The sequence below is a fragment of the Aedes aegypti genome, chromosome 3, assembly GCF_002204515.2.
Source record: "Aedes aegypti strain LVP_AGWG chromosome 3, AaegL5.0 Primary Assembly, whole genome shotgun sequence".
Lineage (NCBI taxonomy): Eukaryota > Metazoa > Arthropoda > Insecta > Diptera > Culicidae > Aedes > Aedes aegypti.
In genome coordinates this window covers 389,632,014-389,648,780 of record NC_035109.1, presented here as the reverse complement: position 1 = coordinate 389,648,780, position 16,767 = coordinate 389,632,014, and the positions used below count along the sequence as shown (strand labels likewise).

Here is a 16,767-nt window from a genome sequence, read left to right as displayed (position 1 = left end):
AAAGCCATCCAACTGTTCATAAGACACCTTCCTTCTAAAATCACGTATAGATATCGAAAACAAAAAAAATAAACGCACATTTTCCTAGTTCTGAACCGTTGTGAGACGTAGAGAGGCCAGCCTATTTTGAAACCGACAGCATACCATCACATACCACTGCCACACGGTCGGCCAGCATAGCTTTACATACACCACCATCGAATTGAAACTGACAGCAAAAACCACCCACCCGCACCCTTCTCGGAATGCACAACATGAATCCTTCACCAACACCACCATCTGATTCTCGTAGCGTACTCGGCGCGTTCAGGTTCTGCTTTGCAGCAATTCCCATGTCGCTTCCATGCTATGCTCCGATCAGCTGTTTGGATAACTGTAGTGGTGATGCTACTTCTGCCATGGGGGAGAATCGATATGCTGCTCGCATGCTTTCCATTCTTATGCTCACCATTTCCCAAAAACCGGCCGAGTTCAGTCGAACAACGAACGCCGCGAAGGTCGGTTGTGTTTTCTTCCCCGTTCGGGAGTTTCAAGTTCAACAGATACCGTTGTCTTAAGAACAGCTTTCGCGTTCCGCTTTTCGTGTTCTCCCATGAAGTGCTTCGTAGACGCCCGAATCCCGCTATGCTGGATGCCATGGAATCGCGCATAACGTTTGAAGTGCCTAGCAGTTTGGATTTCGATAAGTTGATTCGTGATAATAATTATACGCTGTTTTGGCAGAATTTGCACGGTGAACCGAGCCGTGACCTGGGAAGTGAACGACTATCAGTGCCGGGGGACCGTAACTCGAGTGATTTCAGTCTGATGAGCAGTTTGCAGCACTTTGCCGGTGCCCGCGGCGGGGTCGATGGGTGGGGGTTGAGCTTTGGGGCGGCCAGTGGGGGCGGGGGGAGTCAAGTTGAGGGGCCACTTGTGGATCCGAGTTTACTGTGGATTGGAGCCGTGATGGTGCTGCTGATTCTGTCCGGGCTGTTTTGCGTCTGTTCTTGCTATTTGTACTACAAATACCGGAGATGGCAAAAATGTGGTGAGTGTTACCAGTGAATTTGTTTTCACTTAATGTGTATTTAATGCTTCGGTGCGTTGGCTCTGAGGAAAACCAATAGTTGCATGCTTGTTATGAGTGGGAAATTGTGTTACGGTGAATGTTTTGTCATATGTGATTTAAAGGCGAAAATCGTTATCTGGTGAATAAGTCTTCTAAGGTTTGTGCACAGCAAAATCCAGCCACGAGCTTTTAGCTAAATCTTTGCAGTTTGTCATAATGCAATCAAAACTAAAATCAGTAACGAAATGTTATTGTATGTATGAACATCTAAAAATACAGTGTTTTCAAAACAGAGACGAAAGAACAAAATTTTCATGAAAAGATTTTGCACAAGAGAACTGGGTAATGGATGACGAAATAAACGTAAGCAGCATTAAAGTTTGGCATTTTGTACCGTACTTCAACACGGCAAGGTTGATGATCATTTCAAAACCGAAAAGTTGTCGAAATTTGCTACAAATGTTATGGCTTGGCAAACTATGTGTAGCAATACTATGTGTATGTATAGCATGATCTTCATAACCACTGGTACAATTAATCAGTAAGTGCAAGACAAAGAGTTGCTTAAAAAAAACTCTTGTAATTTAATCAGAAGTACACGCATTCTATATTATTCTTGCTTCGGCTAAGAAAGGCCCCTAAGCATGTGCATATAACAAGGAGAATAATGATTTCATTACGTAAATGTTTCGTCAATTCACTCTTTTTTGTCATGAAACTAATTGAATTTCGAAATTTATTGAATCCGTTTTCTACCGTGAGGTTTTTTTTTGGCTAGATTTCACTGGGTACATACCTCACAGACATCCCCCAGTACCAAGCACCTAAGCCGATAAATTCATAATTCCAACTTTTTTTTGCTTTGCATGCGACATTGTTATCCATTTATAGTAAATTAATTTAAAAATATAAATACGATTTTTGACATTGCATTTTGATGATGTATTTTAATTACAAAATTACTAATGTTTGAAAGTGCCCTCCAATACCGGAAATAACCGAAATATGTCTCAGATTCTCTAAATTTGTAATTCATGGAATTTTTTTAGTTTGGGAATAGTAACTAATTACCAATTAAAAGCATTTGCAACATTTACATTAGTAATTTTAGTTTTACTGAGCCTGTAAGTTGTCAATTCGAAAACATCTTCATATATGATGTAAAATAACCCTTTTAACGATATTGTTCTGAAAGTTCATTCTTCATGTTCATGTTTGGTATCGTAGTCGAAGAAATCCATGAAAAATTTTATTTGGTATTTTGAGACATCAATCGTTAATAAAGATAGAAACAATGTAACAAATAAGGCTGTCCAAAACTGGGGACAGAAGGTCCTAGACCAAACTGCAAGATTCGTGCTTTCAAATTTTGATCAGATTCGAACACGTTTGCGTGATCAAACCATTAAACTTTTAAAGCCAAACTAAATCAAACTAATCAACTAATCAAACAGTTCCACCTATTGTTAAGAATGATTGCAGTAAAGTGCTTAAATAATCATGATTGTTATAGATTTGGATCTTAAATGGAATTGAAATCTATCAGTTGATCGCATATTTTATAATATTATTCCTATATTATTACATTATTATTTATGAAAAACTTTTTCATGATTAACTTTTTCGATAACTCTTGAAGTCCAACTTGAAACCAGACGTCTGCCGAAGAACTTCAGAGAAACCATTAAGAGAGTTTAGCGTTGTCTAGCCCCTTCTTTACGGATGGAATGAATTTCGCCACGAAAATTAATCTTATGTTTGAGTTCCTCAAAAACTATACTCAGTATTTATATTTTTTAAAATCGCGTTCTGATTGATTTCTTAAACAACTTTTGGAGTATGCCATATTTTTATTCTGCCAAATATCGTACTGTAAATAATGTTTAGGTTTTTATTTTTAACAAACTGCACTAAATCTTTAGAGAGGAGTCTGCCAAAAATTTATTATGTAACTCAAAAGGGTATTGCCATGGATTCAATAGAGAATTTGTTTATCCGTTGAAACACTACTACCATGCAACTGGTCCTATTGAGCGAGCAACAAAATTAGGATCGGATCCGATTCGCGTAGTAATCGCACTATCGGTATTGGTCATCTCCATGTATATGTTCACGCATCCATTTCAAATTATATCTTTACCGTTTACCAAGAGCCGGATGTTGGGGCCCGGGGGGCATTGTCTTGTGGGAGCGTTTTGCCCAGAAAAACAGTTTGATACTTCAGAACAGACTAGATATTTTTAATGTTCTTTGTAAGGTTTCCATCATCAGATGTCGAACTTACCCTTATGATTAAAAAAGAAACTATGTTTAAATTTTAACTAAAAGTATGTTTGTCAACATTTGTGGCCATGACCAATCCGAATCTTTTCTCATATCCTAACTCGCAGTGTTTTCTTGTGAAAGTGCAGAGGACTCCTCAGCCTTTATATATATTGCGTATAGGCCATTCTTGCGATCGGGCAAGTTCGGGCAGGTGTTTTATCGCCATCCACTTACGAAAGGTCAAAGCATTCATGTCTAATTTTTTTCAAGGATATGATATTTAACATATTTTTTCTATGTTTTACCATCAAATTCTTACCAGCTCTACCTTATGCCAATGAATGACATAAACAGAGGCGATAAATGGTATTTGAACTGAAAAAAAATCAAAACTTATGTATAAAACAGCTCTTAGCACAATTTATCAATAAAAATAGTAGGTTTTGGCAATTTGACATCTTCATCAATTGTTTTCAACTTAAAATAACGATTGACTTTGCCGAAGAAATCATATATCTAAATTTTATATCGACCGAAATTGTGTGATATAATAAGTTTGGCGCTTAGGACCTTTTTGCGAATAGCAAATACACAAGCAATATAAAAAGCAAATAGCTAAGTCACTTAGCTACCAGTAAACCACAAGAATTCTCATGATTATGTTGAACTCTTGTTTTCATTGGAAAACTTTTACATTGTCATATAAAATAATTTTTAACCTTTCATAAACTTAGTATACTTCCAGATCGCATAGAAAAAATATATTAAATATCATATCCTTGAAAAAATAAGACATGAATGCTCTGACCTTTCGTAAGTGGATGGCGATAAAAACACCTGCCCGAACTTGCCCGATCGCAAGAATGGCTTATACGCAATATCCCTGTTTTTTTTTGAATATTTTACTAAAAAAATCAAACAAAATATTATTTTTACCATCAAATTTTCACCGAACCTGCTTTATGTTAATTAATGAGATAATCATAGCTGATATATGGTATTTTAATTGAAAAATTACAAGCAAAACTCAAAAATTTCGGTTTTGAGCACATTATTTGAAAAAATGCCTTTATTTCAAAAATAGTAGGTCTTGGAAATTTGACGTCTTCAGAAATTATTTTCAGCATGATATAACGATCAACTTTGCCGAAGAAACCATACACCTAAACTGCCATTTGACCGAAATGGCATATGAGTCATTTATGCGAATAACACGTAAAATATGACTTCATCTCAAAACGTCGGCCTCATTGAAAGGATCATTTTCGCAGAAGACATCAAACGTCTATCTCTTCATTCCGAAGAACTACAGGTTGTTTCCGCGTTTTTTCGATTCTGCCCCAGTGTGAGTCGTCTTTAATACCTCAAAGTGTTTTTTTGTAAGCTTCTATGAAATTCTACCGGAAATTTCTTCAATACACAAGGAATGAGGCTACATGATTTTTTTCAAGAGTTCTTTCAAAATATATTGAGAAGCATTCGTCTAAAATAGATCTTTTTGGAATTCTTCTGCATATTTTTTTTTAGAAATCGCACCTTCTGCAATTTTTTTGCAACTATTTTTATGTATTCATGTATTGGGTAAATACATGCGGAATTAAGAATAAGAATCACTTTATTCCTTGTGCAATTCATCCAGTTTTTTCCTTTAGATATTTTCAAAAAAAAAAACACTTAAAATTTATGTAATCCCAATAATTGTCTTGAGACTTACCCGACCAGACGGAAGAAACAAGATTATAACAGAATGTGTTCCCCTGATATGATTTTTTTATATCACCAGTTGTTATAAAACATGTACCGTTAGTAGTTAAAATAACAAATATTATAACAAAATTATCACTAAATAAAACTAAAATATAACAAACCCTATTATAATTATAACAAAATGATTACAGAATGTGTTGCAAGGATGTTACAAAATAACAACTTTATTACAAACTATGTTATTGTTTATGACACCGGATGTTATTTGCATCAAACTTCTAAATGCGATGTCAAAAATATAACATATGTTGTTATAAATGTGTTACTGAACATATAACAAGTTGAGAACAAAGCCATTTTGATAACAAAATTATATCAACTTCTGTTATTTTTAACTGCTGCTGATAGGAATGTGTTATAATTTTGTTATGTGGTTTTGGTCGGGTACGAACAACTACCGAAACTTTTTCATGGTTCCATTCAAAAGTCCCTTTTCTTGACATTTATTTTGGAAATCCTTGATGAATTGCAATCTTCTACTATCTCCGCAGATGGAATCAATCTTGTTATCACTAAGAACTCCTCCAAGAACTCTTGGGAAATTTCATTTATTCTCCTACTGGAATTTTACAGAAGTTAGAACAAACTCAACTAATAAAATCGTTTTTTGAAATTTCATCAGAAATTGCTGAAATTATTGAAGGAACATTTCGAGACAGTGATCAGGAATTCCACTAAGAACTAGGAAACATTGCCTAAAGCAGGGATTAACCAAGAAATCGTTCCAGGGATTCTTCAAAGTAATTTGCCTCAAATAGATTTTGGATGGTTTTGCGCTTTTCCGAAGAAGTTTGCAGAATACCTTCGATTATTGAAATTTGGTAATATCGCACTCCATCCCGGATCGTTCTATTATTCTATGGCGATTCCTGCAGAAATTTCTTCAGAATATCCTGAATTACCTGTGATATCATTAAAAAAAATCCAAACTCGTGCAGTATTTATAGCATAGTCCCAGAAGTAATATATAAAGAAATATCTTGAAAATATCTCTAGAAAAAGTAAGATGCAATAACCATGTGGATTGGATTACCGAAAAGCTCAATATATGTGTAACTTCTTCTTTCTGGCATTACGTCCCCACTGGGACAGAGCCTGCTTCTCAGCTTAGTGTTCTTATGAGCACTTCCACAGTTATTAACTGAGAGCTTACTGTGCCAATGACCATTTTTGCATGTGTATATCGTGTGGCAGGTACGAAGATACTCTATGGCCTGAGAAGTCGAGAAAATTTCCAACCCGAAAAGATCCTCGACCGGTGGGATTCGAACCCACGACCCTCAGCTTGGTCTTGCTGATTAGCTGCGCGTTTACCGCTACGGCTATCTGGGCCCCTATATATTAGAATGACTGCCTCTTTGTAGTAGTCATGTCGGCATTTGAGTGAGAACGACACGTTTATAGCCTTCCCGCATCTTTACTCTTCCACAATACAGTTGTTGTGGAAACGATGTTATCATACCTACAAAAAGTTTCAACACTAAACAAATCGCACTCGCTCTGCGCGCGTGTGTAGTAGAAGATGAGATGGATGGATGTGGGTTATGAAAGAGGGCTGCGTTATTAGGTCACCAAGTGGCACGGTAGCTCAGTTGGTAAAGCGCTCGTCTAGCTTACAAGAGTCCTGGGTTCAAGTCCCAGCTTAGCACGTAGACTTTTTTCATAATTTCACCCATAATTTATCCATCTTTACCATGCGTAATGAGTAAATTAATTTAAAACGATAATGTTTATCATATTTCTTTAATATCTATCGATTATATATCGAATATGCCTAACATTATCGATACCGAACCAACGTCCAAGAATTGTAATACGAAAAATCACGCTTTTCTCTCGCTTTTTTGGTACTAGACAAAACAATCAAGGAATAATATATTCAATAAAGTCTCATAACCAATATTTTTGTATTCTAACAGTGTGGTGCCAAGTCCGAATATAATGTGGCGAGAAACGCGCTGGGAGCCTTTTTTATATGGAATTATAGACAATTTAAAAGAAACTAGTTAGACAAAATAGACTCGCTTATTGAGCATCATTGAATTCTGGGATGATTGTGACTAGAGATGGGCAAAACGGCTCATTTCAGTGAACGGATCTGATCCGAATCACTCATTTTAGTGAACAGGATCTTTTGAACGGTTCAGTGGCTCGCAAAAGAAGAGCGAACTGAACCGAGCGAAGAGAACAAGAACGGTTCATCCACTGTTTAGCGACATGCGTCCTACCTTTGCTCTCTCATCCTTGGTAACTCACGCCACTTGGTCAAACCAAAAGAAAGAAGCAAAGTGCTTTACATTTTTTTTTAAATCAACTTCATATTTTGAAAATCGTTTTTTACCAATCAATGAAACAAATGGAGCATTTTATGTATGAAATTCTCGATAATTTATAGAAAACTGATTAGACTAAATTGATTCTCTTATTGAGTTTCATTGAATCCTGAGATTTTGGTGGAAAATAACACGCTTAAAAATCGCTTAATTCAAGACACATTTTTGTAAGACAAATTGTTTACCTTAAAATAGCCCATCTCGCGGTGTATGGACGGTTGGTGGTAAACATAGAAACCTATATAGTGATAAAATTTAATTGAAATAAGAAATGTTCGTTTTCCAAATCGACCTTATATCTTTAATTTTTTTTGTTCAGTTTAGGCCACAAGATGTTTTTCAGTTTTTTATTCGAAAATTTAGACAATTATCTACAAGTTATCCATATAACACTTTATTATTTTTCGATTACATTATTCTGTAAATAATCGAGTAAGAAATTTGGCTCTTTTCTAATGAAAGTCTAAATAAATTTTGGAAAAACCAAGTATGAAAAGCGGCTTACTTTGTCAAGGACAGCATATTTTGAAAATTTCATTGAATTCTAAGATATGTGCTAAAAATACTAAAAAAATGTGCTGGAATAGATTTTATGCTATTAGATGCTCAATAGAGTTGAGATATGCTTTGAATACTCTAGTCTAAGCCATCCACGTTACTCCGAATTTATGGTCCTCAAGATCTACAAGTTCTTCCACAATTTATATTCACACTATGCATGCAGCAGATATCTGTTGATACCCATAGTACTTTGAAATAATGAAAATAGATACCCACAATTACTAGTGATTTTTAAGTGTTTTGGATTTCTTTTCTCTTCTCTTTGTAAAAAAAGTTGTATAGTGAAGTAAGGCGTTAAATTTCTATTTATGGACTATGATTAATTCCGGAATTCATTGAACGTAAAATAAGCGAGTGCTATCTTGTTAATTGTTAATCGTACTCATTTTTGTGTAATTTTAATTTAGAATGTCAACGATTTCAATGCACTGGATGGATTTCGAAGCATCACTATAAGCTAATCGCTTCCATGATCGTGAGTACTGATAACAATCACCTTCATAAAATTCCACTGAATATTGAAGACGTCATTGGTGGGCAGTAAACTCTCCGTGACACCACAACTATTATAAAGCTTTAGTTCTATGTTTTCCGTAACCTTCAGGCCATAGTTTTCCATACACATTCGTTTGAGAGTTCAAAGAGTGAAACAGAACACACTGATTCCGAATTTCAAAGAGCTAAATTAGATTACATTTGAAATTGTTTCGATATTGAAGTTTTGGAATGTTATTTGATGGAACTTCATGATGACCACGGAATTGTTTTTATTTGAGTCGATATAATGGAAAATCGGATCATGCAGGTTTTGCTGTTTGAGCAAATGATAGTTAAAACACTGAAAATACTCTATTTCGAATTGCAATTAATAAATTGATTCAAATATAGGTATAGCCCTAGGATCAATGCATGATTCCGTTTGTTTGCATAATATTTAGTTGGCTGGCAGCAGGTGTATTCCGTTGTTAGGCTTTGATGCTGCTGATCCATAATTTAATTCCATCAAATAAATCCAATCCCTCACCCTGACTCCCGGTAACGGATTAGTGAAGCCCCGTTAGATAAACCAAACATTGATATGTTTCCCATTTTGCCACTAAGCCCACACAATATTGGCATTCCGGGCCCAAATACCGATGTTATTACCGGGAATCGGTCACACTCAGCACGACATGACCTCCCCTGTGTTGCAAGGATATAATATCCGTTTTGTATTTTTACCCACATCCTTACGGTGGTAGCGTGCCAAGCAGTGCATGCACCACAAGTCGTCCGGGAGCACAGTGGTGAAAAGCTGAATAAAACCTAAAAAAATGTAACCAAAATTTCATATTTAAAATATTTTTCTTGTGTTTAAAATACTTCCACTAAGAAAAAGACAATTGAGTTAATGAACAAAAATTGAGGAGCCTTGAATTTTTCAAAGCTAAGAGTTATAGTGACAGTTCTTAAGGTGAAGCTAAATTGAAGCCAAACCTCGAATTTTCAAGAGTACAAATTTAGAGAACCCGACAACCGACTTTTCTGAAAATTTGATCGATTAGCCACTCGCTGGTAGTGACTAAACGATCAAATGTTCAGCCCGGACGGTTGTCTGATTCTCTGAATTTGAGCTATGGAAAATTCAAAATTTGGTTTTGATGCATCATCACCTTAAGAAAATTTTAGTATAATAAAATGTTTGCTCAATGAATGGAATTAAAATTTTCATATACCCTTATGACTAAAATACACATGGGGTGTAAAGTTTGACGTCTAAAATGGATAAAACATACCTAAATTAGCAAATGATCAAATCTTCAGCTATTTTGGACAATATTTGAGGATTTGACCGAGTTTTGTATAGAAGTCCGCCACTGGACAGTGCTTCGTCAGATGAAATCCTGCTGAAAAGCTGCTGCAACTCTGGCACGAATCGCTCATGCATAAAAGATCGAACGCCCCCGATTGCCGTCATTCTGTGGGCCACCATGTGCACCAAATGGGACATGTGAATAGCTTAAAAGGAGAAAAAAAACGAGCAGGATAATACACGTCTACCGCATCCTACCAATCGCTTGCAGACGGTCCCAACCTTCTAGGCCATAGACTGACAGTAGATAGGCATATTTAGTTAACGGAAGCTGCACTTTGAATTATCAAGAGCACTAATCTAGAAAACCAAAAAGTGTTCAAAACAGTTTGGGTATCTAAAATAAAATGTGTTGTTTTGAGAATTATGTCAGTAAATATTGAAAGGTTTATCTTCCACAAAAGTTTTTTTACATTTGTTAATTAAAAAACGCAGTTGAATTTGTCAAAAAAATTCGAAATTTACCCCAGCCGTTTTATTTTGCCCCAATTTACAAAACAAAACTTGGCAATAGCCCAAATGCAGGAACCTACAATCCACTTGTTAACCACTGAACATCCCATTTGTCTGCATATAGATTCCTGTATGTTCCATGTGAGCGAACCGTTCTGCGAAACGGTGCAGCGATATCAATCATTTCACCCTCGCTGCCAGGAGAGAAGGGTCAGTTTTTGAAATCCCTCTGTGTGGTTTTCCACTCCCAAGTTCAAGAAATCTTCAAGATGAGTATAAGAAAGATCCTCGGCAACGAATCATTTATCACATTTCGTATTAAACGAATAATAAGGTGCAATTTGGAGGGGAGGAAGGGAAAAGAATATGAAAAGCGAATCTCTTAGCAAATCAAATGGATTATGAAATTGCAAAATACGTAGAAACGTTTCCCGAATGCAGGGGCAGTTGTAAGATTGGAAAATTAGAAATTTGTCATTGACTACAGAGTACATTGTATGGTTCGGCATACTTATTTTCCTTAACCTGCGTATGGAACAAGAAGCAACCTCGTATAGATGTAATAACCGCTCATGTCTGGTATTTTTATCTTAATAGTCAGAGGGATAAAGAGACAAATTTCGGTGCTCATAGTAGGGTTATATCTTGCCTACTATAAAGCGTACCGAAACAGATATGGAACAATAGTAAAAAGAAGAACATTAATAAAGCACCAGAGATAAAGCAACCTTAAATCCTTGCATAAGTCGGTAATCGGTTAGTTATGGAATGGTAAAGGCACTGCATAAAATGCTGCTGTAAAATGTTTTTTTTTTGTTCGAGACTGAAACAATATTAATGAGGCAAGATGTCATGTAGTCTTAAGTCGGTCGACAACTCGGCGATCACAAGCCTTTGAATTGTTTACAATACGTCGACTCAAACAGTTGACAGTTTATCAAAGTCCATAATTGAAATTCTATACAAGCTGGTAAATTTGAAGGTAAGTTGACTGAAATCTTCAAATTCTGCATTTTCAACAGGCAATTTCTCAAAAACTAAACGTGCTATGATATTTTTGAAAACGACAATGGATTCGGCTTTCATGAACTAAGTAAATATCGGTAAAGTGTTCGGCAATGTTATAGAAACATTAATTTTCTTGTACTTGTCTGAAATTGAATGCACACTTTCATAATCATCACTTAATTTACTGACATAATTTCCATAGCGTTGATTTGAGAAATTCATAAATTGACTTTTGAAATTTACTTACAAAATTCTACACCAAAATCATAAGTCAAGTTTCAGCAATTTATTTATTTATTTGTAGTTTATGCATCAACAGGTATTCTTAAGTTATGATCATCAATTAATTCTATTCTTAATCTGAAACTAACAGCAAGTCTAACAATCAAAGCTGTAGAGAATTAACAATCTTTTTTTTCATTTTTTACTGTCAAGAAGTCTTTTTTGGGAAGCGTATCTATGAACCGCCCACTTCCGTTGCGCACTGTTGTGCGATCGAAGAGTTTTTCGCAGACATATTCCTCCAGTTACAGCACACTATTTGTCTTGCGCGGCTCCAGCACCCAGAATCGCATGAGTAAATCGTCCAACCTTTCGGTACACGTTTTGGCAACGTATGTCCTGAGCACGTCTGACTCGGCATACAATCCAGCCTAGAGACGTATTTTGCACGATGGGTCCATCATCTCCTAGCTTGAACTTCTCATTGAGAAGCAGGTCGAAGAATAATCGTACTCCGATGATAACGTCCACGTCACCGGGTTCCGTGAAGAGTGGATTGGTGAGTGCGATGTCTTCCGGAAGCGGAAGACTGGTGGAGTCAATCTTCCGAATGGGAAGGTTCAACGTAACTTGTGGAAGCAGGTAGAATACCTCCTCCCCAGTGAACAACAAAATACGAGAGTGAACCCTAGCGATGATGGACTGTTTGCACTTCTTAGCGGCTCGTCTGATGTCACTAATTGAAAGTGTTTCACGGGAGCGCTTGAATTTCAAACGCTGCAATGCATGTTCAGAAATGAAGCAAAGCTGAGAGAACAAACTTGATAAAATATTAATATAATCTGCTATTGTAATCCAAATCTTGATGAATCATATAGTGTTGATAACAACTGAAACATTTTCAGTCAAAATTTAATCTCATCATCTATTAGGCAGCGTCCATTTATTACGTAACTTGAAAATTGAAAATTTTTGACCCCCTCCGTAACGCTTTTTGTATGGAAGTTTAAAAAAAATTGGTATGGGTTCTAACGCTCAAACTGACCCCTACCCCCTTCGAGCGTTACGTAATTTGTGGATGCCGCCTTATGTACGCCTTTCCAAGTATTTTATACAGATGATTTATTTCTCGCAACATGCGCAAAGTGATATGGCCAAATTAGAGTAATATTACATTTTGTTCTGATTTTTCTGGGTATTTTATTTTCATAATACTAAACTTTCTTTTGTTCAGCGTTTTCCGATCAGTTTGTACCAAGGGCCTCCATCAAGAGATCTGACGCGGTTACCCGAAACCCAAATCCGTCATTGTCTGGATGGATATATGGTATTTATGAATTGCTTGAAGAATCTCACCTAGATAAGTGAACAAGTGAATTGCGAGAGGATTCGTTGAGATTTTATCCGGGGGATTTTTAGAATTCCTTGAAAAATCTCTTTAGGATTAGGTCTTCCTTACTAGCGTTATAGTCTATGGCTATAAAGCAAAGCCATGCTGAAGGTGTCTGGAAATATTCTTGACTTCGCAAGAATATCATGTTTTGTAAAAAAAGAAACCGGATAATAACTATGCAAGTGACCATAGAACATTAAACTGAAAAGAAAGCTCTGTCCCAGTGAGGACGGAATACCAAGAATGAAAAGTAGAATAATTTCTGGAGGAAACAAACGAATTTTTGATAGTTTCTCTGGATAATATGGTCGGCGTTAAGTCAGAGGGAACCAAGTGCAAAACTTGGGCAAATCGAATTATTCTTTCATTAGATGCAAAATTACTTTTTGACCCGATTGATTTTTGACAAATTCTATTCTATGCTGTAAACTGCGAGAGATGTGTAACAAATTCATTTTGGATGATCAATAAAAATCGTTAAAAGTGTGCAGTCAGAGAGAACCTTATTACCATAACAGCAAAAATGATCAGCGTGCTGAGGAATGCGAGGAAATGAAAAACATTTCAAGAGATTTGTCAGATTTTTCGACATCCACTGATTCTTCCACTTAACCATCAATAGAAACTTATAAATATTACTTAATTCGATGCAATTGATTTTGATTTTTGATCATTTACCATATTCGGATGTTTGGTCAGAAATTGCAACCAATTCTGTACAGACAGAGCGGACCAAGTGTTGAAAACCATTAAAATGATTGATTATTGCATTTTTTGAGTCAATTTCAGAGTCCGATAGAAGTTTATGGTAGTTCTATGGTGTATGTATGGCATATCCTAGGACCCGCTTTTTGGTCCACTCTGACTGAACGCATATTTGAATGTTTCTGGTCTTCAATGCCCTGGCCCTGCGAAACCTTAATTTTCAAGCTATCGCAATGCCACTGATTTCGGTATTGACCATATAGATTATTTAAGAATTTACGATACTGATGTCGAAGGATGCTGATAATCTGAATATCTTTGAGATATGCACCCAGTTTGACCATGCAAGCATTAAATGATTTGTTTCAAAAAAAAAATTGTTCAGTCAGAGTGAACCAACTCAATGAACGGTGGTCTTTAGTTCAGTCAGAGTGGACCAAGTACACATAGTCCGTCAAAAATCGTTCTATTAGAGGTTTGGATTATGATTTTTCATGATTATCACTTCACATTATATTGTTTGAAAGTAACCCTAAGATGTGTAGAAAAATTGTACCAAAATTTGAACAAGTTCAAAAATTACAGAGCGTTAGACTTTCATCCTATTTTTCTCAAAATATTAAAAATGTCCAAGTCACTCTGACTCAACGCCGAGCATTTGTTGGAAGAATCCACCAGGCCTGAAGGAATTATTCGATCAATTTATAAATGAATATTTGGGGTCCTGTAATCCACTGTTTGGGTAACTGATTTTTCCGGAGGCTTTTTACTAAGACAATTGGAAATTTTAAGGTGAATTTTGACGTGAATCTAAGACTCTGAGATTCTCAGAGTGATAAAGGACTTCTATCTGCTACATTTAGAAAAGCATTTTAATAATTGCCTATTGAAAACGGCAACCCATAAATTAGCTTGTGAAAATCTTAAGCTACATCCCTTTTACAAAGCGTCCTTATGTGAAAATTCTGTATCAGGGTAGCCCATGATCAAACTACAAAAATCTATCTTTAAAACAAACTACAAAATTCTATCATTAAGACCCAAAATTGTGAAAATTTTAGCGGAATCTGTCAACTTCAAGGAGGAGCTAAAAGAGTTTGAAGTTTGTATGAAGAATATCGACCAAGCATATGGAAAAAACGGTTCCAATTACTTTTTCAACTGCAGGTAGCGCTATAGTCGATGAAAATATCTAAAAAAAAAAAACGTGATTCTATTTTCACTCGGAGTAGAATCGGTAGAAAAAATATTTTTTTGCATTACCCTACCCGAAAACAAGAAAACTTTTATATCAAAAATCGTAAAATACGGCTCCGATAACTTCCGATTTTTTTTTGCGAAACGTCCAATATAAAAAATATGTACCAACGTCCTTATTTGAAACGTCCCATCCCTTCTAACATGTACACACCAATATTTTGTTGCTGAAATCAGCATTTTGTTTTGCTGAACTTTATCGAGCTGAAAATATTCATGAATGATTTTAGTGTATTTAGTGGTCTGGTAATTTTGTCCTAGCCCTGCATACGCCTGTATACTCCGACAGATTTTACCACTCAGAAGATGATGGTTGGACGTGTTATCGACGCTGAGGGTATTCGCATACCGAAAAGGCATTTATTTCTATTTTTGTCTCTTATCTCTATTTTTATCTGATGTAGATGTGACTGATTTGATTTTCAGCGAAGGAGATTTCATCTCCGAAGGTAATCGTAAGGATAAAATGAGATGATACTCATGAAAGGATATAAACCAGTAGAACTAGATAACATTGCCAAAACCATAATTTCAGAAAAAAAATCAATATATTTGTGTTGTAAGGACTCAAGGTCATCAAATCGATGTCGCATTTCATGATACAAAATAATGAAAAATAACTCTCATAGATTGAATTGTATGTACCATGCACTATTTAATTTTGAACATCTGCCAAATATACACTTGGCACAGTCATGCTGCTCATATTTCATCCCAAAGTTGCAACATCTCGCCAACCCTACTGAATTCCATTATCCTTTCCATTTATTCCAGTTTCTTCGGCCACCTGCCAAACACTTACGAGCGTGGACATCGAGGCGCCGCCCCCGTACGACATTGAAACCCTACCCTCCTACACGATTGCATCCGGTTTGCCAAGTTACGAGGACGCAATACGGCACATTGTTCGCCAGCAGCAGCAATCACGCACTTCAGGAGGCTATCAGCCAGCAACATCAGTTCAGAAACCGAGGACGGCCTGCAGCAATAACCACAACGCTGTCAGCATCCATCCGCAGACGGTGGTCAAGTTCTTCGAATCCAGACCGGAAAATTGGCTCAATGTCACCGTTTTCGAGGAAATCCATTACAACTTTGTCGGGCGAGGGACTTCCGTTGCGGATCCTGCTGGGATGTCCGCCGAAGGACACACCAATAAAGCAGAAGAGGCTATTTCCGATGGGTCGTCACAGGATGAATCCTCCAAATCTACTGCCAGTGACGGCAGCAACGGCCTGTTCCGAGTTCAAATTTGCATGGTGGATGAGAACGAAAAAAACCAATCATGCAATCGATGAGAAGATGAAAGGTACGAAATTCATCCTCGTGGACAGCCGACGGATTCGAAGATTAACTGTGTTATTTATGGTTTAGTTTCGTGTTTAAGTTCAGAGAAGGAAGACTGTGTGCGCGTGTATTTTTTTGTACATAATTCATGACTAGAAGAGAGAGACCGGGGAACTCAGATGTATTTTATCTACCTGGAAAGAATTATTGATTGGTGTGCCCAACAGGAAAATAAGTTTTGAAAATATGATCAATTCCTACCATGGAGTGTGCGTGTGTATTTGATACCCATGTATTATGGAGCAAGACTGAGAAAATAAATTATATTTTTTTCCATGTGCGGAATAAAACTCAATCGTCGTTCATTGATTCCGAAAATTCTTATTTCTCTTTAGCGACTGACAAAAACACCACCTGATATATTGTGCATAACCCTGATATATTTGGCAGAGCTTTCTTCCTGGTATTACAACAGCTAGTCAATACTGGTGCAGCACGGCAGACCTGAAAATTTGTTCGAAGATCAATAGTTTTTTTTCCTAAACAATGTTTCGATTGTCTGTTAATAAGTGGATGCAAAAATGTTGTAGGGTAAGTGTTCCCTTAGTTGTGG

General features: G+C 36.4%; 1 protein-coding gene across 1 annotated transcript; it reads left to right on the top strand.

Moving 5' to 3' along the window:
* The first annotated feature begins 479 nt into the window (after positions 1-479).
* On the top strand, positions 480-16,504 carry LOC110679455 (protein commissureless 2 homolog). The gene is made up of 2 exons (XM_021854058.1): positions 480-1,030; positions 15,642-16,504. Exons 1-2 carry the CDS (start codon positions 625-627, stop codon positions 16,163-16,165), a joined length of 930 nt encoding a protein of 309 aa, XP_021709750.1. The 5' UTR covers positions 480-624; the 3' UTR covers positions 16,166-16,504.
* The last annotated feature ends 263 nt before the right edge of the window (positions 16,505-16,767 follow it).

Bases quoted from the DNA above. Each gene is read 5' to 3' on its own strand.
- LOC110679455 (XM_021854058.1), top strand. From the start codon at position 625: ATGCTGGATGCCATGGAATCGCGCATAACGTTTGAAGTGCCTAGCAGT. The intron at 1,031-15,641 runs GTGAGTGTTACC...CATTTATTCCAG, and splicing joins CCGGAGATGGCAAAAATGTG to TTTCTTCGGCCACCTGCCAA.